The sequence below is a fragment of the Schistocerca americana genome, chromosome 6 (genome assembly GCF_021461395.2).
Source record: "Schistocerca americana isolate TAMUIC-IGC-003095 chromosome 6, iqSchAmer2.1, whole genome shotgun sequence".
NCBI lineage: Eukaryota > Metazoa > Arthropoda > Insecta > Orthoptera > Acrididae > Schistocerca > Schistocerca americana.
In genome coordinates this window covers 15,891,152-15,917,268 of record NC_060124.1, presented here as the reverse complement: position 1 = coordinate 15,917,268, position 26,117 = coordinate 15,891,152, and the positions used below count along the sequence as shown (strand labels likewise).

Sequence of the window (26,117 nt, the reverse complement as noted above, 5' to 3'; positions counted from 1 at the left end):
AAGGCTGCCTGGGACTTGTTTGCCTCCATTGCCACTATTGAGCCTCTTTCTAATAACGCCATTGATGTGGTGGTTCACACAATCACCAGCGGCATCGTTTCTGCCGCAGAACCTGCAATTCCCTGTTCTTCCGGGTCCCCCCAGCGGAGGACTGTCCCTTGGTGGACACTTGAGATCACTGGGGCGATTAGAGATCACAGGCGGGCCCTCCAACATCATAAGTGGCACCCATCAATTGAACACCTCATTGCCTTTAAACAGCCCTGTGCCCAAGCCTGATGCCTTATTCACTGACGCAAGCAGGAGTGCTAGGAAAGGTATGTCTCGACCAGTGGCATCCGTACCTCTCCATCGCAGGTTTGGGCCAAGATCAGGTGGCTCTATGGCTATCGGACCCCTGTCAGCGTACCTGGGCTTTCCCTGACTGTAGCAGTCTGTACTGCCTCCGACACAATTGCAAAACTCTTAGTGGAGCATTATGTTCAGAATTCTGCTTCTCCGAAATACCCGCTGGCCTTCCGCTCCCTGAAAGTGCGGTTGGAACATTGGAGCCTTTCACTCCACACGCACCACCCTGAATTGTACAATGCTCCATTCATTGAGTGCGAAATACAAAGTGCCCTAGCCGCTTGTCCTAATGTGCCTCCCGGGCCGGATCGCATCCACTATCAGATGCTCAAACACATCTCGGTGAAATGCCAGCGACGCCTCCTAGACAATTTCAACCGTATCTGGGTTGAGAGTGAGTTCCTGTCTCAGTGGCTGGAAAGCATTGTCATACCAGTGTTGAAGCCTTACAGGAACCCATTGGAGGTGGACAGCTACTGCCCCATTAGCCTCACCAACGTTCTGTGCAAGTTGCTTGAATGCGTGGAAGCCGGAGGTTGAGTAGGCTACTTGAGTCTTGGGGCCTTCTGGCTCTGTCTCAGGGTGGATTCCGTAAGGGCTGCTCTGCCACCGATATTCTGGTCTGCCTGTAGTCTGCCATCCGTACGGCATTTACCTGTTGTCAACATCTGGTTGCCATCTTTTTTGACATGCGAAAGGCATACGATAACATATGGTGACATCACATCCTCACCACGCTTCGTGGGTGGGGTCTTAGGGACTTGCTCCCGATTTTTATTCATAATTTTCTGTCGCTTCATTCCTTCCGCGTGCTAGTTGGTTCATCCCATAGTTCCTCCCGAGTCCAGGAGAATGGGGTCCCGCAAAGCTCTGTCTTGAGTGTGTGCCTCTTTTTACTTGCTATCAATGGGCTAGCTGCAGCTGTGAGAACATCCATATCAGCTTCTTTCTATGCTGATGGCTTTCGCTGGTACTATAGCTCCACTGGAATTGAGGTTGCTGAACGGCAGCTACAGGCCGCTATCCGCAGGGTGCAGTCGTGGGTCATCATGCACGGCTTCCAGTTCTCGGCCGCCAAGACCTGCATCATAAATTTCTGCTGGTGTCACACTATCCATCGAAGCCACGGCTTTATCTTTACAGTGAACCTCTTGCTGTGGTGGAGACACACCGTTTTTTTTTGGGCTTGTTTTTTGATACCCAGTTGACTTGGCTCCCTCTTATTTGGGACCTTAAACAAATGTGCTGGCGGCATCTTAACGCTCTTCATTGCTTGAGTCACAGCAGCTGGGGTACCGACCAGTCTACCCTTCTATGACTGTATGAGGCGTTGATTCACCCCCGTCTCGATTACAGAAGCCTGGCTTATGATCGGGATCACCTTCCGCATTGGGGTTGCTTGACCTCATACTTCACTGCAGGATCCGCCTTGCAACTGGAGCTTTCCGCATAAGCCCTGTAAACAGCATACTTATGGAGACTGGTGTCCCTCCGTTGTGGAACCGGCACCTATGTCTACTGTCTGCTTATGCTGCATGTGTTTGTAGCTTGCCCGGGTATCCAAATTACTGTCTCCTGTTCGCCAACTCGGTTGTCCATCTTCCAGATACGCGGCCCAGGTCAGGGTGTACCATCGTGGTTCACGTCCGGGCTCTTCTCTCTGGGCTTGAGTTTTTCCCTCTCCCACCTCTTTTCTGGGCCCATATACGTATACCCCCGTGATGTGTGCCCTGCCCATGCCTTCGGCTGGATTTGGCACAGGTCCGAAGGACTCAGTCCCTCCTGAGGCCCTCTGCCACCGCTTTCATTCCATCCTAGGCGCATTTCACAGCTCTGATATGGCCTATACCGACAGTTTGATGGTTACTGGTCGAGTTGGTTATGCTTTTACTCTTGGGGATCATTCTGAACAATGCACATTGCAGACTGGCTGCAGCGTTTTCACTGCAGAGCTTGTTACCATCTCTCACACCATAGAGTGTATCCGCTCCTGCTCAGGTGAGTCCTTCATTATCTGTAGTGACTCCCTGAGTGGTTTACGAGCTATTGACCAGTGTTTCCCTCACTCTCATCTGGTGATGGCTACCCAGAAGTCCCTCTATACTCTTTCCCATTGTGGCTGCTCTGTGGTCTTTGTGTGGAGCCTGGGTCATGTTGGCATCCCAGGTAATGAACTTGTTGACATGCTGGCCAAACAGGCTGTCAGTGCACTGGCCTTGGAGATTGGCCTTTCGAAATGTGATCTCCAATCAGTTTTGCGGCAGAAGGTCCTCGACACGTAGGGTGATAAATGGCGCACTCTGCCTTCACCCAACAAACTTCGGGTCGTCAAGGAGACTACAGGTGTGTGGCGCTCCTCCTTGCGAACCTTCCACAAGGACTCAGTTGTTCTCTGCCGGCTACACATTGGCCACACCTGACTGATTCATGGTCATCTCTTGCACCGTGAGGACCCACCCCTCTGTCGCTGTGGATCATTGTTGACAGTGGTCCACATCTTGTTGGCCTGTCTGCTTTAAACTGTGCTCAGACAGACATTTCCGCAGCCTGATACGCTCCTTGCACTTTTAACAAATGACGCTGCAATGGCAGACTTAGTTTTGAGTTTTATTCGTTCAGGGGGCTTTTATCGCTCGATCTAAGGGTTTGTCTTTTTTTGTGTTGAGTCTGGCCTTTGGCCTACGATTTTAGATTGGGTTTTATAGTGTGTTTCTTGATGGTTGGCTTTTCCTTTTTTGTTTCCATGGTCGGCCAACCACTGTCACACTCTCTGTGCTTTTAATTCCTTTTGTCTGGTCTTTGTCTGTGTCTTTCTTGTTCTGTGTCATCCCTTGTCGTCTCTGTTGCTTTTTTTTTTTTTTTTTTTTTTTAATCCCTTGTGGGTGCTTCATGGTCGTGGAAAAAGGGACCAATGACCTTTGCAGTCTGGTCCCTTCAACCCCCACAAACCAACCAACCAGTTACTCAGCTTGGTGTTTCAGGGTGTCCTCCTTAGGGATATCATGCCAAATTCTGACCAATTGGCATGTTAGATTATCAAAAACCTGAGCTGATTGGAGGGCCCTGCCCATAATGCTCCAGACATTCTCAGCTGAGGAGATATCTGACAACCTTGCTGGCCTAGGTAGGATTTGGCTAGCATGCAGACAGCCACCTTGTGTGGGTGGAAAGACATTATTGTGCTGAAATGTAAGCCCAGGATGGCTTCCCATGAAGGGCAACAAAATGTGGTGTAGAATATTGTCCATGTGCTGCTGGGCTGGTAAGGGTGCCTTAGATGACTACCAGAGTGTCCTGATATGTCAGGCCGCATGGTAGGGGGCAGTCAGGTTGGTATCCCACCATTGTGTGGAGTGTCTCCACACGTCTTCTATGGTTATTGGGCTCAGTTTGAAGTGGGACTCATCAGTGAAGACAGTTCTACTCCAGTCAACAAGATTACAGGCTGAATGTGCTCGACACCACTGCAAACAGATTTTTTGGTCCACAGAGGTCAATGGTAGTTGACTCAAGGGGCACCATAAGCTCAGCACCCTTTCTGTAAACCACCTGTTAATGGTCCTTGTGGTCAGTGAAGCACCAGTTTCACATTGGATCGATGATGATGATGATGATGAATCTGGGACTCTGAGTGCCTCTCTAATGATTGCTCGATCCTCTGGGCCTGTCGTCTCTCTCTAGATGTAGGATAGTGGCATTACTCATATTCAAATGTTGAGCAATTTACCGATTACTCCAACCGGCATCTTTGAGCTTGACAACATGTCCTCTCTCTTATGCTGACATCTGCGTTTAATGTTCATGTGCCTGTCTGCAAGGCGTAGTTATTGTCCATCTGAGTATATGAATGAAGTTCACAAACACTTTATGTCCTGGCATCAACATGTCCCCTGATTACTATCCTTGCCAGCTGTGCAGTGAAATTACATTACAGTGTCACACGTTCATCTATCGGCTGCCAAAGTTTGCAGTTTTTTATTTTCTGTCAGTACCTGTATGTATATCAATTTATGGCGAGTTTGCATAACTCCTTTGTGGTGCTTCATTTTTCTGTATTACAATGTATTTACTAACTATGTGTAATTTTTGTTTTAGTTTAAAGGCAACCATTCATCCATAGTGGACCACTGTGTGGAGCAAGAGACATGTAAAATGAAATGGCATTCACACTAGCTTTTGAGCTCGATCTTTTTTTGCAAAAGTGCACACACAGATACACAAGTGCTGTGTCCACGCGAGTACGCATTTGGTTCTCTGTGTGATTGTGTTGGTGAATGTGTGTATACCTTTGCTAGAAAAAGAGCAAGCGCTCAAAAACGAGTGTGAATCCTGTTTCCTGTTACATGTCTCTGTACTCTGTCAATCGATCTGCTATTGGCGGTTGGTTGCCTTTCCCATATTTTGGATGTTGCTCCGTCCAGGAATTTCCATTATTGTTTTACCTTTTAATTAACTTATTCTTGTTCCATTTTAATATCTAATACATTTGTCTTTAAATATTCTAATTGGCCTCCTTGCTGTTGCTCTGAAACATCTCCTTACTTGGTTATCCTACAGATGGCACAGCACTACTTGGCTCATGCTCCATAATATTGTGGACCATTTTGACAATGAAAATAAATTTAAAAAATTATCATTTGCTGAATGAAACATAATCATTACAGGTTGTTTTCTTTTCTTCTGCTGAAGCCTAAATTCCTTCATCGTGTCTGTTGCTCTGGAGGATCTGGGTTTTGCTAGTAGTGTTGTAAGTCTCCATTTGACAAGAAAGTTTGTTGGGGAGAGCAATTGGTTGTCACTGGTATTGAGGGTTGCTTTATTATTGATGGGTGTTGTTTGCATGCTTTTAGCATCCCTACTTCAGCATCTGAGTGTTTTCAGATGTATCATTTCCTGAATCCCACCATCCTCATGCATTAAGCTGAGAGCCATATTGGCAAAACAGAGAGAACTATTTTTCAGTATCACTCTGGTTGCCATAAGCAGCTTTTTGGGAAGACCTTTATGTTCTTCGGTGGTATCTGTTAACTAAAGTTTTGTGCCATGCTCAGTTCTTTTGATGTATTTGCAAACAGTTTGAATTTGTGAATTTAATGTGATCTCCAAACACAATGACAGTGATATCAGCATTATTCCATCCACTTCATTGCTTCACATGTGTTAGTCTGCATAACTTTGATGAAGATTCAAATTTATTGACTCACTGACTGAGGAGTGTCAAAACAGCTGTAATTTTAGGCCATCAATTAAAGCTCTGCTATGAAAGTAAACTGGCTGTCAGCATCTAGTATACAGTGTGTACCTTGGCATTTGCTTCCGAATCCTGTTGCATATATACATGCCATTTGGATTTAAGTGGGACTTGGACTGCCCATGTTGACCATTATGAGATCCATGGGAACACTAAAAGAAGCAAATAATTTCAGTCCGCCGTAAAATAATAAATGATGATTCCTTTTACAGAGGGAGCAGATGGGTCTTTCTTCCCCCATGCAGTGTCTGACAGTGTGGTATTGACTGGGTCTAAGGATATCCTGATTGCATGGTCTCAGGATATCAAGCTGATCAAGTGTGTGTGCTATTTTCTTACAGTCCTGTACCTGATGACTACATTGTTGGCAAAACACACACTATGCCTATGTAGTACAGTGGTGGGGCAAGTGGTGTTGGTATGCAGCCAGTGATCCTTGAGAACGTTCTGTATACGCCTACAAAACATGAATCACATTGAGCATGTAGCACTCGAGAAGAACTACAATTGGTTGGCAGTTGATCCCTGCCACTGAACTTACTGAAATGCCAAAATTTATTTTAATTGAAAGAGGTATAATGGGCAACTACACTCATGCTCATAAATTAAGGATAATTGCAGAATGTGGTGCCACACAACGTGGTGGCACTAATAGCATAGGCTTACTGGGAACACATACGACACAGATCTGTAAGTCCATGGTATTGGTGATAAGTTGAGAAAACTGTCCCGAAACACATGTGCTACAAAACGCCACTGTTTCCTGCACATGTTCCCCCGACACCAATATGGGATATGATCACCATGCACACATACACAGGCCGCACAACGGGTTGGGATACTCTGGATCAGGTGGTCGAGTGATTCTAAATGAATCTTGTGTACTATAAGCACTCTGTCTACTACATCTTCCAAGAAGAGCAGCAGAATGTGAATAACTTAATGCCTACAGATATTACAGAAAGCACAAAGTGGTTTTGTTCAAGGACAACGCCAAAGACAGAGATAATCTTGTCCCAAGGATTTCTTGAATCTGTCAGTCGGCTACTATGAGTGTTGTTTTGACCTTCATTAGATACTATCTGTTTCAGGGTTAGCACTTCCAAATCATTTAGAGCAGCTTGAATAATCCAGTTGTGATCTTTGTATCATGCATATATTCTCTTTTTATCCTCATAAGTTAAGCAGTCACACCAGTGTTATCCATCAGCAACTTAGGTTCTCCTTCAGGATACCTGGAAAGAGGTACTGGTAACATACAATGGAAAGTAATAGTAATTTCAATGTGTTCTGAATGCATAGCAGCTGAAATTGGTGACAAATAAACAGTAGCCATGTTACTAATTATTAGTTCAAATAAAACCATTGTAAAGTCAATTTAGGTTACTTCCCAAATAACCATAGAAAATGTGGTGAGTATGACCTACAGAATGTACACTCATGCTCATAAATTAAGGATAATGCTGATACATGGTGAAACAACGCTCTGGTGGCCAGTTTGTGGGTTTAAATCACCTCGGGCTATGACCGTGGGGTGCCGCTGGTAGCAGTCCACATACACAGAGGTGTGTTGGTGCATGTCAGAGTATGGTGCAGCGAGTAAGTGTGCAGACATTTTCAGACGTGCTAATGGTGACTGTGTGTTGAAAATGGCTCAAAGAACACGTGAACACATATTGATGACATTATGAGGGGTAGAGTACGAGGGTGACTGGAGGCTGGTCAAACAAAGCAGGTCATAACACAGGCCCACCGTGTGCCACAAAGTGTGATCTCAAGGTTATGGCAATGATTCCAGCAGACAGGAAATGTGTCCAGGCACTACAGCACGAGACGTCCGCAGTGTACAACACCACAAGAAGACCGATATCTCACCATCAGTGCCTGCAGGCGGCCATGGATTAATGCAGGTAGCCTTGCTCGGGACCTTACCGCAGCCACTGGAACAGTTGTTTCCAGACACACAGTCAACAGACAACTGAGCAGACGTGGTTTATTCCCCCGGAGACCTACAAAGTGCATTCCACTGACCCCTGGTCACAGGAGAGCCAGTAAAGCCTGGTTTCAACAACACAGTACATGGTCATTGGAACAATGGTCCCAGGTTATGTTCACGAATGAGTCCAGGTATAGTCTGAACAGTGATTCTCGCCAGGTTTTTATCTGGCGTGAACCAGGAACCAGATATCAACCCCTTAATGTCCTTGAAAGGGACCTGTATTGAGGTCATGGTTTGATGGTGTGGGGTGAGATTATGATTGGTGCACGTACACCCCTGCATGTCTTTGACAGAGGAACTGTAACAGGTCAGGTGCATCGGGACATCACTTTGCATCAGTATGTCCACCTTTTCAGGGGTGCAGTGGGTCCCACCTTCCTCCTAATGGATGATAATGTACGGCCCCACTGAGCTGCCATCGTGGAGGAGTACCTTGAAACAGAAGATATCAGGTGAATGGAGTGGCCTGCCTGTTCTCCAGACCTAAACCCCATCAAGCACATTTGGGATACTCTCCGTCGACGTATTGCTGCACGTCTTCAAACCCCCTACAACAATACGGGAGCTCCGACAGGCACTTGTGCAAAAATGAGAGGGTATACCCCAGCAGCCACTCCACCACCTGATCCAGAGTATGCCAACCCATTGTGCAGCCTGTGTATGTGTGCATGGTGATCATATCCCATATTGATGTCGGAGCAACATTCAGGAAACAGTAGCATTTTGTAGCACATGTGTTTCGGGACAGTTTTCTCAACTTATCACCAATACCGTGGACTTTCTAATAATACCACCACTTGCAAAGTAGGTTAGAAATCAGATTAATAATGTTGCTCACGCAGCATATGTTCGCTTCATCGGGCAACAACAAAGTTAGTGACTGTGGATGGTATCGTCAGAATGGAAATAATGAAGTCACTGTAAAAAAAGTCATTAATTTTGGCACTTATCTTGAATGGATTTCCACGTAGATTTTGTCGAAGTTGTTATGGCTCATCTTGTTGATTCTAGGGTGGTTCCACTTTGACTGCTAGAAGGTCCAGATCTGTATTTTAGCAATATTTGAAGACCTAACAAATGCGTTTTTCAGGAAATTCTTAATGATCAAACAATCCCAAATCAGAACAATGGTATGGTAGAAATAATTTTTGACTTGGTGTTCACGATCCACATTTTTATTAAACTTCTTGTAAATTCACATATACTTCTTAATTGTCACATCATCAAGAAAACAGTTTTGTATCAATCTTCATATATTTAACGAAACTTCCTGGCAGATTAAAACTGTGTGCCCGACCGAGACTCGAACTCGGGACCTTTGCCTTTCGCGGGCAAGTGCTCTACCATCTGAGCTACCGAAGCACGACTCACGTCCGGTACTCACAGCTTTACTTCTGCCAGTACCTCGTCTCCTACCTTCCAAACTTTACAGAAGCTCTCCTGCAAGGTTCGCAGGAGAGCTTCTGTAAAGTTTGGAAGGTAGGAGACGAGGTACTGGCAGAAGTAAAGCTGTGAGTACCGGACGTGAGTCGTGCTTCGGTAGCTCAGATGGTAGAGCACTTGCCCGCGAAAGGCAAAGGTCCCGAGTTCGAGTCTCGGTCGGGCACACAGTTTTAATCTGCCAGGAAGTTTCATATCAGCGCACACTCCGCTGCAGAGTGAAAATCTCATTCTGGAAACATCCCCCAGGCTGTGGCTAAGCCATGTCTCCGCAATATCCTTTCTTTCAGGAGTGCTAGTTCTGCAAGGTTCGCAGGAGAGCTTCTGTAAAGTTTGGAAGGTAGGAGACGAGGTACTGGCAGAAGTAAAGCTGTGAGTACCGGACGTGAGTCGTGCTTCGGTAGCTCAGATGGTAGAGCACTTGCCCGCGAAAGGCAAAGGTCCCGAGTTCGAGTCTCAGTCGGGCACACAGTTTTAATCTGCCAGGAAGTTTCATATCAGCGCACACTCCACTGCAGAGTGAAAATCTCATTCTGGAAACATCCCCCAGGCTGTGGCTAAGCCATGTCTCCGCAATATCCTTTCTTTCAGGAGTGCTAGTTCTGCAAGGTTCGCAGGAGAGCTTCTGTAAAGTTTGGAAGGTAGGAGACGAGGTACTGGCAGAAGTAAAGCTGTGAGTACCGGACGTGAGTCGTGCTTCGGTAGCTCAGATGGTAGAGCACTTGCCCGCGAAAGGCAAAGGTCCCGAGTTCGAGTCTCGGTCGGGCACACAGTTTTAATCTGCCAGGAAGTTTCATATCAGCGCACACTCCGCTGCAGAGTGAAAATCTCATTCTGGAAACATCCCCCAGGCTGTGGCTAAGCCATGTCTCCGCAATATCCTTTCTTTCAGGAGTGCTAGTTCTGCAAGGTTCGCAGGAGAGCTTCTGTAAAGTTTGGAAGGTAGGAGACGAGGTACTGGCAGAAGTAAAGCTGTGAGTACCGGACGTGAGTCGTGCTTCGGTAGCTCAGATGGTAGAGCACTTGCCCGCGAAAGGCAAAGGTCCCGAGTTCGAGTCTCGGTCGGGCACACAGTTTTAATCTGCCAGGAAGTTTCATATCAGCGCACACTCCGCTGCAGAGTGAAAATCTCATTCTGGAAACATCCCCCAGGCTGTGGCTAAGCCATGTCTCCGCAATATCCTTTCTTTCAGGAGTGCTAGTTCTGCAAGGTTCGCAGGAGAGCTTCTGTAAAGTTTGGAAGGTAGGAGACGAGGTACTGGCAGAAGTAAAGCTGTGAGTACCGGACGTGAGTCGTGCTTCGGTAGCTCAGATGGTAGAGCACTTGCCCGCGAAAGGCAAAGATCCCGAGTTCGAGTCTCGGTCGGGCACACAGTTTTAATCTGCCAGGAAGTTTCATATCAGCGCACACTCCGCTGCAGAGTGAAAATCTCATTCTGGATTCATATATTTAATTTCCACTTTAACCAAACACAAGACTTGACTGTTCTCTTACAAAGCGAAATAACAACTTAACTTCTGCAAATTGAAACAAAGACTGCTCTGTGCGCATTCGCGCCAAAACGGTTACAAGTAAGTCAAAGATTATGACAGTCTTACAGAAATGAATACACACTAGAACCATTTCACTGTAATACGTTGATACGTATGAGTACCTATACATTAATAAAACCAAATGTGAATATTGTCACAAAAATATGTCTGTTACTTCGCAGAAAAGTAGTACGATATTACTGGTATCGAGAACTGTGGTTGGAATGCCGTAATGGTCATGTAAATAAAGAACCATTACAACTTACAGATCTGTGTCGTATGTGTTCCCTGTAAGCCTATGCTATTAGTGCCAGTTTTGTGTGGTGCCACGTTGTGTGGCACCACATTCTGCAATTATCCTTAATTTATGAGCATGAGTGTAGTTGCCCATTATACCTCTTAATTTGATATTAACCTGCTCTGCCTCTTTCTTAACAGGTAAGACAAAAGTGCATCATATGTAATCTCTAATCATCAATCTCCAAAGTGTAGGTAAGTTATTTATTATAGGTTTCAGCACAAAATGTTTGAAATAATATAGAATATTGTACAACAAACACATCAGCTGATTCCACATTATCTTTATTTCCATATTTGCCAAACTTGATAGTAGCACCAAGATATTTCACTGAAGCTTTTCTAGATCCTGCACACCAACCTTCCTAATGTGGGCTAAATAAACTGTCCCAAGAATTTTATTGTGCCTTGTTAATGTGCTTCCACTGCAAGAACATACATCTTACATTCTGATAAAAACCATTCATTTTTTACATTTGTCACATGGTATTACAGCAGTGCTACATCGGGCACCGTGTGTGCTTCAGTTAAGGCTTGGATTACAGGGAGCAGACTTCCATCACTGGCAAAACACATTTTAGTTCTCTTTGACTGATGACAGTTAAACGGGCCACTGATACTACCCAGTAATGGGTTACATGTGTACACCACAGTACCTGAACTCTGCAAGAGCACTGATGCTTTGTAATGATGCACTAACAGCAACTGACAGTTTGCATACGATGTTGAGAGCTATGGTTTGAGGAGCTAAGTTCCAGGATGAAGTGCCAACTGACAAATAATTTTAATTAGACTGTAGTCCAGCCATTTGCCCACAGTCCAACCTTACATTCCCCTCTTCTGCAACCTTGTTGTCTCTCCCAGCATCGTACAAACTCCAAACTTACTACCTTATTCCATGTAGAGATGACAAACTGTGTCCTTTTGAAGGGAACATATTTTTAAAAAAGTCTGTCACACAGCCAACGGCACTCTCTCAGCGTATGAGTATACCAACCTGTTTATGGGCCACCTACAGGACTCCTTTACACCTGCACAGAATCAGAAATCCCTCATCTGGTTATCTTTGTGACCATCATGTGGGGACAAGGGCATGCTGTCCTCATTCCTCCACAACCTTGCCATCATTTCTTCACCCGGTTCAGTTCACTGGGAAACATTCATGAACAAAACCTTCACCTCTCTGATGGAACCATAAAAAACCTTCATCTGGTTCAAATTCATCAACTGTAACCAGTAACTTTACTTTTATGGGCTGTCACTGCTCCATGCTGAAATTCCCCTCCTGTACAGACTTGCCTTCTGCAGACAATGTCTGTGCTGTGATACACAGTCACATTTAATATAAACCTTTCTAAGACTTTCACAGACACCATCCTCTTTTAAATCTGGTCAATAAGCAGATCTCCCATCCCTGATATTCATAATACTCAACCACAGTAACTAAATCAGTTCCAAAAAGCGCCCCCATCCCATACTGTCCATAAACTGGAACAGCTGAATAGCATCCTTCACTTGAACTTAAACTACATTTTATTACACCTCGAAATGAGGAATGTCTTCCTCCAAAATCATTTCCATTGTTGTCATGGTCATTGCCCACTACCAACGTATGAAAATATTCTGGGTCATTTTCATGACACTCCTGCTTCCAACTCCTTGCACACAGGCCATGACCATGTGGTGAACCTATATGAAACTGTCTATTGCATGCATCCAGCGCATCCTTTTCCACAAAGGCAGTACAATCTGTGAAAGCAAGCATGTCATATACCAACAGTTCTGCAGCTACTGCATGGTTTTTATATTGGCAAAGCCATTAACTAAATGTCTACTTGTGTAAAACACCGTAGCCAAACTGTAACAAAGAACAGGATTGAACTTCCCATGCTGGAGCATGCTACAGAGCACAACATGGAAAACATCAGTGACTGTTTCACAACCCACATCGTCTTAATCTTCCCTTCTAACACAAACTCCTGTGAATTATATGGTTAGTGAGAGTACTGCCTTTCAAACACACCTTTTGGTCCTGCAATCCATTGGAAGAATCCTACGTCTACCCATGCCACTGTTACTACCCAAATTTTCTGCCCCCACCCCCCTGTCCCTTGCAGTCAGCACTTACTTGTTACTCGACTCTGGCCCCCTCCCTTCAGTTCAATTATTTATGTTTGTGTACCTTCATCCAACTCTTTCTCTTACTTTTCTCATGATTTCATGTGCAGTGTGAGGAGTAATCTGTCTTGCTGCCCCTGTTGCCCTGATATTTCGTATTCCTGTTAATAAGAATGAAGCCAGCATTGGATTTAATTTTCCACTGAGTTATTTTTTATTGATGCTACTGTTATACAATAGATGTCTTCATTGACTGTTTAAAAATGAAAATTCTATGTTTAAAAACTTTTTTGAGGCAAGATGCAAAATGTCAAGTTATGCTGATAGACACATGTAAAAGTGCAAACACTATTCTTGCTTTTGGAACTAATAATTCATTCTTTGAGGAAGAGAGAGATATGGATGTTAGAAGGTCAAAAAGGAAGGGCAGATCACTCAGGGAAAGTAGTAAAACATCACTTGCTAAGTCACTACGTGGGTTAAAACATGTTTTGAGTGATTGTGACGAAAAATAAGATTTTGACAGTGGCGTAATTCACAACAGAACTCAATGCTGCATAATTCGCTGCAGAACTCAATGCTGCACACGTAAACTCAGTCAGCAACAGAATGACACGAAGGGAGTTCCATAAGTTGGGAATCGCAGGGCAAGCTGGAATTCCAAAACCACACATCAATGATGTAAATGCCTGTAATAGGGATATGTTGTACTGAATCATTAAACCTGGGTTATGGAGCAATGGAAGAGTGTAATTTGATCGGATGATTTTGCTTACATTGTATCCAACTTCTGCCCGAGTTTACATCCCAAAAGTGAAACATGGTGGTGGTTTGTTGATGATTTGTTCAGCCGTATTGTGATGTTCCATGGTCTCCATGGTTACTCTGTAATGGTGCATTATTACCAAGGATTATGTCCCCATTTTGGCTCATCAGGTCCATCCAATGGTACAGTGTTTTCCCCAATGATGACTCTGTGTTCCAAGATGACAGGCCCCCTGTTCACACACCTCACATCATCCAGGACAGTTTTGTAGCAGGAGGATGTATTGTCACATCTCCCCTGTCCACCACAGTCACCAGATCTCTATATTATTGAGCTTTTGTGGTCTATTTTGGAGAGAAGGGTGTATGGTCGCATCCACCTCTGCCATCATTGCCTGAACGTGCCACTATTTTTCAGGAAGAATGCTATAAGGTTCCCTTGAAAACCATACAGAACCTGTATTTATCCACTTGGAAATGATTAGAAGCTTTTTTGGATGACAGCAGTCTTCCTACAGTGCATTAGGCATGGTAATGTGTTGTTTTTGTGATGCGTCCATATTTTTGTCCATTCCCTGTATGCCTCTCTCCTCCTCAAAGAAGAAACTATTCGTTCCAGAAGCTGGAATAATATGTATACTTTCATATGTGTATATTGGTAGTATTTAATATTTTTCTCCTAGAGATAAGTACTGGCCAGAATTTTGTCTTAAAAATACTTTTCTCAAGTGAATTTTTCTTTTGACAAAGTATTATATTTGCCACATTTGCTGAATTTTGTTGTGAATTAAAATTAGACAATTGTAAATTCTTATTTCTGCTTGTTTTATTTTTCTAGCTTTGTTGGCCTACACTTACACAATGGGATTTAATATACTAAGGTAAGTTTCTTTCTTTCTGTTTCCATTAAATGTTATAGTTAGTGCTTAATTAATGGTCAGTATACATCTTTCTTTGTTAACACAATTTTCTTTTACCATTGGCTTACTATTAAATTAAAGAAACCCTTTGAATAAAGTCTCTCTCTCTCTCTCTCTCTCTCTCTCTCTCTCTCTCTCTCTCACACACACACACACACACACACACACACACACACTTAGGACTTAATGGCTCTCTATGTATTTCTGTGGTAAATAAGAGTCATGCCTTGTTTGCAACTAGTTCTTTTCTGATGGAGATATATACATACATTCAATAATTTCTGGAATGTTCTTTACTGTTCCTTCAACTGACAGTCGTGCATCCACTTATAAATGAAGAAATCCCAAAGAGATTCTAAAGATAAAATATGTTGCTTTTTAGGTGTAGGATTGGTTGTGATTACACTGTCTACCATAAGGGAATTGGGTTGATCACAGAGGCTTTTAGGATGAGCTCCATTCCTTGCCTTTGCACTGATGCTGGTGAGCCACCACTTCCCATCTGACGGCAACTACTCTTGGTGCAACAAGTATACAAAATATCCTCCATACCCCAAGCATGAGCATATATCGACGTACTTATCCTCCTATGTAGCAGTTTTGCACTAATTGTCCTAGTGAATGTTATTGGCCAAGATTAGAGTAAATTCTCACCTTGTCTTCTTAAGAGGGTCAGAATTGTTTGAAATTTGACTAATTTTAGAAAAAAAAATTCCAAATGCTATGTTTAGGGATTAGTCTGATAATATGCTGAGTGAGCACCAGATTTTTAAGACTGTGGTTACAGACACATCAAAACAGGGAATTCCTTGGACGCTAAATAGTAATCTATCATTGTATCTTCAGGATCTGCCTATGAGATATGTGTTCTGTGTACTATGCTGAGTTGTACGTGCTTCTCAATACACCAAAGCCGATGAGAAGGGGACCAGAGGAAAATGTTTCTCATCTATTCAGTTTCCCTTAGTGCCCTGTAGGCCCTTCAACAAATGTGCTCAACTGGAAAGAAAATATACAGAACATTCATGATTCTTGTCTTTTGCGGCGGCAGAATGGAAAAGTGGTGGCATTCTGCTGGGTACATGTATACACATGAATAAAGGGAAACAACCAAACTGACATAGCAGCCAAGGTGTCCTATGAATATGCCAAAATTGAAGAATGAATCATTCCCTTACTGGTTTTGAACACACTATTGAACCGGGTGATGCGTCATAGGAGTCATGCATCATGAGGGTCATGTATCATGGGTGTCATGCATCATTGCATCATGGAAGGACAGGGGGCTGAAATGGGAAACAATGTATTATGGGCTGTAAAACCAACTGTCCATTCATATCTTTCCTCCTCTTGATCATGCATGCAGGATGAAGTCCTACTCACCTGTCTCGACATGAGACATAGCTCCCTTTACACACAAATTTTTGCTCCAGTGTGAGGACCCACCCATTTGTATTACCTGTGACACAAACATTTTGGGATGAATTCATGTTGAAATGTTTATGGGTTTCTTTTAACCATGTTTATCTCATAATGATTTTCATAAGGGCAATAAAGACCCCTTGTACCACATGTATCATCAATATCATCATCATCATCATCATCATCATCATCATCATCAATGGACACAGAACATGTATAAATGCTGCACTGTGTAAGGGGTTACTCCTTTTGTACTGCTCCACTCCCGGCAGGCAGCAGCTGATATGTTGAAAAGGGCTTGCTTCCTCCACTCACCTCATAAATTAACTAACAAAAAATGGTGTTGAAAAAGATAGAGGGAATTATTGAGCAACAGTTAGCTGCAGACAGCACAAGTAATCACTTAACTGCATGTAGAACAGTTCTATTTATTAAGTGGTCCATATTTAGTAATAGAGATTTAATAGGTGAAACTTATTGGCCTAACAAACAGTGAACAATAAGTAGGATTCTTTGCAATATTTTAATAAACTGCATCGTGAGTGGCAACTATTTCACATATAAATGTATGCTTATTCAGTACTTTGTGGCTTAACAACTAAATAGTTATTTTTTGAAGTTAGAACTTTTAATGTTCAAAGGAAAGTTCAGTTAAGAAATATAATACAACAGATTCACTGACCATAACTTGCCTTCAGGAGGCAAAATGTGTAATACTACCGATAGACATGTGTAAAAGAGACACAATACCTAGCTTTCAGAATGAATAATTCCTTCCTTGTGGCTGCGAGATGGATAGGTTGTGCAGGGTCAAAAAATTAAATGGAGGTCACTCAGCATATGAAAGACCCATCTATAGGGAGAAATACAGGTGTTTCTCTCTCATCTTGGAGCCTAAATGATCTGACCTTCCTTTTTAACATTTCCTGACCTACTGCTCTTGCTTCCCCAATGGAGGTATTTCTAGTACCAAAAACTAGGTAGTGTGTCAGCTATACTTTTGTATATGTCTGTCAACAGTATTAGACAATTTGCCTCCTGAAAGATAGGACTGATCAGCGAATCTCATAATTTATTAATTATTATTATTGTTGTTGTTGTTGTTGTTGTTGGTATGATCTTCAGTCCAGAGACTGGTTTGATGCAGCTCTTCATGCTACTTATCCTCTGCAAGCTTCTTCATCCCCCAGTACCTACTGCAACCTACATCCTTCTGATTCTGCACTGTGTGTTCATCTCTTGGTCTCCCTCTACCATTTTTACCCTCGACGCTGCCCTCCAATACTAAATTAGTGATCCCTTGATGCCTCAGAACATGTCCTATCAACCGATCCCTTCTTCTGGTCAAGTTGTGCCACAAACTTCTCTTCTCCCCAATCCTATTCAAAACTCCTCAATAGTTATATGATCTACCCAACTAATCTTCAGCATTCTTCTGTAGCACCACATTTCAAAAGCTTCTATTCTCTTCTTGTCCAAAATAATAATCGTCCATGTTTCACTTCCATACATAGCTACACTCCATACAAATATTTTCAAAAACGACTTCCTGACACCTAAATCTATACTCGATGTTGACAAGTTTCTCTTCTTCAGAAACGCTTTCCTTGCCATTGCCAATCTACATTTTATATCCTCTCAACTTTGACCATCATCAGTTATTTTCCTCCCCAAATATGAAAACTCATCTACTACTTTGAGTGTCTCATTTCCTAATGTAATTCCCTCAGCATCACTATCCTCGTTTTGCTTTTGTTGATGTTCAACTTCTTTCAAGACACTGTCCATTCCATTCAACTGCTCTTCCAGGTCCTTTGCTGTCTCTGACAGAATTATAATGTCATCGGCAAACCTCAAAGTTCTTCTCCATGGATTTTAATTCCTACTCCAAGTTTTTCTTTTGTTTCCTTTACGGCTTGTTCAATATACAGATTGAATAACATCGGGGATAGGCTACAACCCTATCTTACTCCTTTCCCTACCACTGCTTCCCTTTCATGCCCCTCGACTCTTATAACTGCCATTTGGTTTCTGTACAGATTGTAAATAGCCTTTCGCTCCCTGTAATAGACCCCTGCCGCCTCCAGAATTTAAAAGAGAGTATTCCAGTCAACATTGTCAAATGCTTTCTCTAAGTCTACAAATGCTAGAAAGGTAGGTTTCCCTTTCCTTAATTTGTCTTTTAAGATAAGTCATAGGGTCAGTATTACCTCACGTGTTCAGACATTTCTACAGAATTCAAACTGATGTTCCCCGAGGTCGGCTTCTACCAGTTTTTCCATTCATCTGTAAAGAATTCGCGTTAGTATTTTGCAGCTATGATAGTTTGGTAATTTTCACATCTGTCAATGCCTGCTTTCTTTGGTATTGGAATTATTATATTTTTCTTGAGGTCTGAGGGTATTTCACCTGTCTCATACATCTTGGACACCGTATGGTAGTTTTGTCAGGACTGGCTCTCCCAAGGCTGTCACTAGTTCTAATGGAATGTTGTCTACTCCCAGGGCCTTGTTTTAACTTAGGTCTTTCAGTGCTCTGACAAACTCTTCATGCAGTATCATATTTCCCATTTTGTCTTCATCTACGTCTTCTTTCATTTCCATAATATTGTCCTCAAGTACATCGCCCTTGTATAGACCTTCTATATACTCCTTCCACCTTTGTACTTTCCCTTCTTTACTTAGAACTGAGTTTCCATCTGAGTTCTTGATATTCATAAAAGTGGTTCTCTTTTCTCCAAAGGTCTCTTTAATTTTCCTGTAGGCAGTATCTATCTTACCCCTCGTGAGATAAGCCTCTACATCCTTACATTTGTCCTCTAGCCATTTTGAAAATCCCGTCAATCTCATTTTTGAGACGTTTGTATTCCTTTTTGCCTGCTTCATTTATTGCATTTTTATATTTTCTCCTTTCATCAATTAAATTCAATATTTCTTCTGTTACCAAAGGATTTCTACCAGCCCTCGTCATTTTACTGACTTGATCCTCTGCTGCCTTCACTATTTCATCTCTCAAAGCTACTCATTCTTCTTCTACTATATTTCTTTCCCCCGTTCTTGTCAATTGTTCCCTAATGCTCTTTCTGAAACGTTCTACAACCTCGGGTTTAGTCACTTTATCCAGGTCCCATCTCCTTAAATTCCCACATTTTTGCAGTTTCTTCAGTTTTAATCTACAGTTCGTATCCAATAGATTGTGGTCAGAGTCCACATCTTCCCCTGGAAATGTCTTGCAATTTAAAACCTGGTTCCTAAATCTCTGTCTTGCTATTATATAATCTCAGAAACGTTCCAGTGACTCCAGGCCTCTTCCATGTACACAACCTTCTTTCATGATTCTTGAACCAAGTGTTAGCTATGATTAAGTTATGCTCTGTGCAAAATTCTGTATTTTATCAGGTGGCTTCCTCTTTCATTCCTTACCCCCATTCCATATTCACCTGCTACTTTTCCTTCTCTTCCTTTTCCTGCTGTCGAATTCCAGTCAGCAATAACTATTAAATTTTCATCTCACTTCACTATCTGAATAATTTCTTTTGTCTCATCATACATTTCATTAAGCGCTTCGTCATCTGTGGAGCAAGTTGCATATAAACTTGCACTACTGTGGTAGGCGTGGGCTTTGTGTCTATCTTGGCTACAATAATGCTTTCACTCTGCTGATCATAGTAGCTTACTCACAATCCTATTTTTTTATTCATTATTAAACCTACTCCTGCATTCCCCTATTTGATTTTGTATTTATAACCCTGTGTTCACCTGACCAGAAGTCTTGTTCCTCCTGCCAGCGAACTTCACTAATTCCCACTATAGCTAACTTTAACCTATCCACTTCCCTTTTTTAATTTTCGGACCTACCTATCTGATTAAGGGATCTGATCTTCCACACTCCAATACATAGAATGACAGTTTTCTTTCTCCTGATAATGACGTCCTCCTGAGTAGTCCCCGCATGGAGATCCAAATGGGGGACTATTTTACCTCCGGAATATTTTACTCAAGAGGACGCCATCATCATTTAACCATACAGTAAAGCTGCATGCCCTTGGGAAAAATTACGGCTGTAGTTTCCGCTTGCTTTCAGCCATTCACAGTATCAGCACAGTAAGGCCATTTTGCTCAATGTTACAAGGCCAGATCAGTCAGTCATCCAGACTGTTGTCCCAGCAACTACTGAAAAGGCTACTGCCCCTCTTCAGGAACCACACGTTTGTCTAGCCTCTGGCCTCTCAACAGATACCCCTCTGTTGTGGTTGCAACTACGGTATGGCTATCTGTATCATTGAGGCACACAAGCCTCCCCATCAATGGCAAGGTCCATGGTTCAGGGTTCATGGGTTATTAATGTTCTGTATTTTTAACGTCTATTTTTATATACATTAAAAAAATCTTTGAAACATTCTATGAATTCACTCTGCAGTTACATATTTTCCCTTGCAAGCCACTGTATAGTGTTGTCATGAAGGTTATTTAATCTAAGGTAATGAGAGAAACTGTACTGTAGGGACAATACAGTTTTCAATCTAATAATCTATCTTTTAGGGTTTCTTTTGGCATTGATTCCAGTAACTTAAAGAAATTATTTGCAATATTAATGTAATTATTCCTGGTAATGTGATAAGTTGTTATCTGTTACATGGAAGGAGGTGGGGATTATTTGGCATTTCTTTCTACCTCTGTTAGAAAACCTAGTTGGGAACACATCTTTTATGAGAAGAGTGTTCACTGGACAATGAAGCATCCATATTACTTTTTTATTTTCAAACAAATAAATCTACTTCAGTTAATAATGTGTTGGTTTGGTAAATGGCCTAGCACACTTAATGGGACTCAGTGGCTGTTGTACAGGACTAACAGATTTTCGTCTTGGGCCCTGCTGCTTCCCCTCTGTTACTTTTATATCTGAGATGAAGGGCAGTAACTGCAGTTCATTAGAAACAACAGTATCATTAAAAAAAGATTCAGTATTTTCTATACACCAGAACAGTTAAACAGCATACTGAGTGAAAAATGTGAAGTACACATAGTTTGCAAGCAAGATTTCCCACAATTATAGGAAGGTAGCAACATGCGTACAGGTTTTGTTATGAAAGAAAAAGAACACTCATATATTTGTTTGAGTACTGTTAATTAGTAGAAAGATGCATGATTTTCAAAAAGCACTTTTCATGAGTATGGAAAGGGTTGTAAAACCTCATAATATTTCCACCCAGTATTGGGGGATATTAGTTTGCAGTAGATGAAAAAACAAGTGAAAGCTTCACCTATAATTAGTTACCATTGCATTTGTGTAGAGAGGCCAATTGTACAGTTGAAAAACATTTTTCCGTTGCAGGGGAAGAAAGATTAATGTGGAAGAAAAACAGTAATGTGTATGGTGAGGGGGACAATGAATCTACATGGGGAAATGCAAAGGCAAGAAAACTAATGAAATTGGCTTTTCTGCTTGGAAAATGCTGCTACTCCATTAATAGTTGGAATAGTAGAGAAGGAATGAATCAGAAAGTCTTTGTAGTGGAGGAACAGGTTGGGAATACAGTTTTTTTATTCAAATGGCTTTGACATCAGAAGAATTGTGAGAAATGACATTGGAAATGACTAGACTCAATAAGTTCAAATTGTCTACATTCTCAGTTAGAGATACTTAAGGTAGGTTCACTTATTCTCAGAAGGTGGTAGTTCGAAAGAGATGTTTCCAGTATGTGGTATTTTGTGCTGTGAATACCACCAAAGGTCCCATAGCACTGTGCATGCATGTTTGTAGAAAGTTGCATGATTTTCAAAAAGCACTTTTCTTGAGTATGGATAGAGTTGTAAAACCTCTTAATATTTCCACAAAATGTTGGAGGATCTTAGTTTGCAGCAGATGAGAAAACAAGTTTGACAATGTTTCACCTGTTGCTGATGATGAATAATCAATTAATTATTTAATTGAAACATTTCAGGACAAATATTTTTTGTTCCCTACAAAGGTGAATGTTTGATTGAAGATGTTCATGTGATAGTCTGTATTTCCTGCAGTTTACCCAGCCTCTTATAATTACAGTTAGTTGTTACATACTTCAAAATCCCTTGCTGTCACCCTGTTTTGTGTGAAATTGCATGAAAATAATGTCCATTAGTTGTGGCATTAGAATAAAATGCTGTAGCTATACGTACATGAATTGTGATAAAGTTTGACAGGTACCCTAATTTTTTGTGTTTGACTAATAACTCATGGTTGATACTGTTGATAAAGTCGTATTCAGTGCAGCAGCAGATTTGTGAAATGTGCCATTTCGCTCATTTAGGATCGAAGAAACGAAACTCCAAAAACAGTGTTATGAGATAATTTGATTTAAAGGTTTTGTCCAAAAAACTTGAGTACTTTCTAATAGTTTTTCACAAACCTTTCTGTGGTAAATAAAGAGTATACTTCATTGACTGTTGTTTTCTACTAGGTGTTACATATTCTAGTCACTTGGTGGACACTAATGAAATAATTTATGAAATTATGTCTGTCCGATCCTTAAGTTAATGGCTACTGCAGTATAACATACGAACATCAAACAAACAATATGCAGCTTTAAGCAATATTATCATATTAAAGATTACTCCAGTTGTGTTAATAATGTCTTTATAAATACAGATTACATGGAATAATCTATGGGAATGTGTCAAGTTTTATTCAATAAGTGCTACAAGCAAGAGAATAAAAGTCATTATTATTTGTTTGCAGTAACATTGAACTTAAAAAAATAATTTACAGGTAACAGAAATAATATTCTTGTTTTTTAATCTTCACATAACAAACATAGGAAAATCATTTTAACGAAGCACAGTGCTCTCTCACACCTGTTTTTCTGTTTGTGGATTATTGTTTCAAAAATAATACAACACAGACATTTAAATGGGCCAAAATCAGTGGTTTGCATGAAATAGCTAAGGTGATGAACTAGCAACAATAATAAAGGAGACAAGAAAAAAAAACAGAAAATAAGCATGAAGTCTATTCCTGTGATTCTTCCATGTTTTCCTCATTTTCTAAATCGTTAGCAGCATTGAGTCCTTGATATAATGTGTGATACCTGGGAGGTGTAATACCCTTATTACAAAAATCTATAAGATCTTTTTTTCTTTTCTTTACTTAATACGGACAGGACTGTCACATGGTGTATATGCTGGAGGTCTTTCTTACAATTGTATAACAGCCAATGGGATAAAAAACATCCATATGTTTACCTTTTCTTTCGATGCTTGAATGCACTGATTGTACTTCCAATTGTGAATGTCGAGGTTCAAAGAAGTCAATTGGTCAATAGTTGGAATGTCCAGCGTATTCGCTGCATGCAAACACATAATGCTGATGTTGGCATTCTTGTTCTGGTTCCCATGTGCATCAGAAAAGTGCTCATGTTGGCATTCCTGTTCTGGCCCTCATATGTACCAGAAAATAAGGTTATCAGTTTTCCTATTGCATGATTTTTCAAAAAATCCCACAGATATGAAGCCACCTGCATGGATCGTCTTTTTGCTGTTGTCTCGTCCCATGTGTGGCAATTGGTTTTGTTTTCTCTTACATTAAGAACTGTGAGATTGTATACAGAGAGCCTTCTTTTATGGAATACTGCCTTTGGATTCACTTTCGGCAGTAAAGCACAGCCTGTAAGTCAAATTCAGCTATAGTTCAATTCTTTTATCTTGGCAGCTCGCGCATGCCCGCCCAGACGCGGAGATTGCTGTGTTGACAGTTGCAAACTACGCACGCGCCAAGAGAAGCAGCGCAATAGTGTAGTATAGTTCACAAACTTACGTTTAGGGAGGAGCGCGCAGTTTATGAAGTAAAGCCACCATGGCTGCATTAACCCTTTCACTGCTACAGAGACTTGCACCCCGCATTCTGCGCTGTGCGCGATTTTGTCATCACTGTACTGCTCACCTGTGCAGACACATGGTGTTCCGACTGCTTTGACACTCTTATCATTCGATTTCACAAAAACTATTTGGCCAAAAAATTTCATTTTTACACATTTTCTAGACTGATACCTTCCCCCCATAAATGGCTTAATTTTGTCTCGATGTTCTACGCAGTTATTGTGCAGCATTAAATGTAGTGGCACGAAATTTTGAAGAGTTTGCAGAGGTAAAAGTCCATAGCGTATACTTTCCGTATGGTGGATTTTAGGTGCCACAATGTTGAGAATGAAATGTGGACAAGATACCTAAATTTCATATAAAATTTACTGTATAACAATACCGCATTTAATTTAAGTACCAGATAGGTATCATATGTAATATTGAGAAATATTCCGTCTTTCGTGACTGTAATAAAAGTTTTATTGACACCGGGCGCGTTTGGGTTTATTTTAAAGCACTTCAGTAAATCAAAAGGAAGTAGACAAAATACATTAAACAGAACTGTGGATTTACAAAAACATTAGGACTTGAATATACTGTGTATCAGTGAAGTGCTCTGAGCTATGTCAAAAATAATTTTTGTGTGTGGCACACACAAACAGCATTTATTTGCTAAAGCACTGATTAGCCGACACAAATGTTGAATATTGCGTTACCGCAGCACAAGACTAGGAAAGGTTACTTGGCAATGGAGGAGACAAAATACTGTCAACTGAAGATGCTTCAAAAGAGAAAAACGTGTCTGGTCTAAATAAGACGCTTATTACAGTCGCAGAAGAGGAATATATTTCAAATTCTGCTCTAAATAATACTTTTAATACTGTCGCAAAAGAATATATCTGAATATGAACATTAAAACAGCGACTGCGGAAGAGAGGATATACAAACAAAACAGATAACATGAATATTGTATGTGTGCCTTTTCATTGTTTTTAATTGCTGTGAAAAGAAATATTGGAGGACAAAATTAGAAAAACCGAAAACCTATTATGGTTATAATGAAGAGACAAAGTGCTAGAAATTTCAAAAAATTACATTCAAACGAATAAAATTCATGAAGTAAGACACTTCGATATTGTTTTTAAATAAAGAAAATATTAAACACCAAACAAGGTTTGAACTCAGAACCTTTTGCTTAGCAGTCAAACACCTTCACCATCATGCTAGCGCAGCTCGTCATTCAGCAGCACTCCTTGAGGACTCTAAGATATCACGCAATATACTGACAAACACTGTTGGTATGACTATGAAGTACTCACTTTTTATCGAGGTACAATAGGAAATAAACAATTACCGCTGTTCTTTATTGTGAAAAAGCGGTTCATGAGAATGATACAAACACCTTCCCTTGCTATCGCCTGAACTAGGAGGCTTATTGCTTGTTTGGTTTACTTAATTAATAGAATATGAAGCAGTTGGCATAAAGAATGCTTTTTCCAAACTTTCTATAAAAGAAAGTGTGCTATCAAGACATTGCTTTTGTTCTATTACTTTATTTATGACTGAACATTTCTAAAACTGCAGACACTTGCTCGTGCTCTGCACTGCAGTCGAGCTCTGGCAACGCCATTCTCTGTTCATTGGCTGACTGTGTTTTGTGATGTCAGATGCGCAGAACGAACCTAAACTCAGCCGCCGTCGTAAATGACTCGCACTTTAGTAAAGATTCACCTTTTCTTGTGCTTTCCTTCTTAATGTTCTTAAATTCCCTTGTCATTTCTTTCCTTTACAAATGCTCTTCCTGTTCCATTTTAAAATATCTGTCTTTCTTTTTCTTGGCCGAAATGTGTGAAAACTTTAAACATATATCACACGTATCTTTTCGTGGCCTGTGGAATTTCAGATTAAGTTTCTTTGTGAATATCACTATACAGTCATAATTTCTGGACTGTCTTTCCTTCTTCATAGCATTGTTCCCGATATAACTTATACGTTATCCTAATACTCATATTGGCAGGTAAATAATCTGCAGTACAATTCTTTCGTCTTTTAATGAGAAACAAGGGCAGGAAAACCCTTAATGTGTTTGCTTATAGCCTCTTTACTTTCTTGTGGTCTCTTTATACCTGGTTCATGACATCCTCTTCACTCTTTCTTAATTACATGATGTGGCTCTCTTTTTTTTAAAC

At 41.2% G+C, this 26,117-nt stretch overlaps 1 protein-coding gene across 1 annotated transcript in view; it reads left to right on the top strand.

Moving 5' to 3' along the window:
- Nucleotides 1-26,117, top strand: part of LOC124619331 (zinc transporter 6-A-like) — a 108,887-nt gene that overhangs the window by 18,674 nt on the left and 64,096 nt on the right. The window contains exon 3 of the mRNA XM_047145640.1: nucleotides 14,590-14,632. Within this exon, the coding sequence (XP_047001596.1) occupies nucleotides 14,590-14,632 (43 nt within the window). The remainder of the gene's footprint in view (nucleotides 1-14,589; nucleotides 14,633-26,117) is intronic.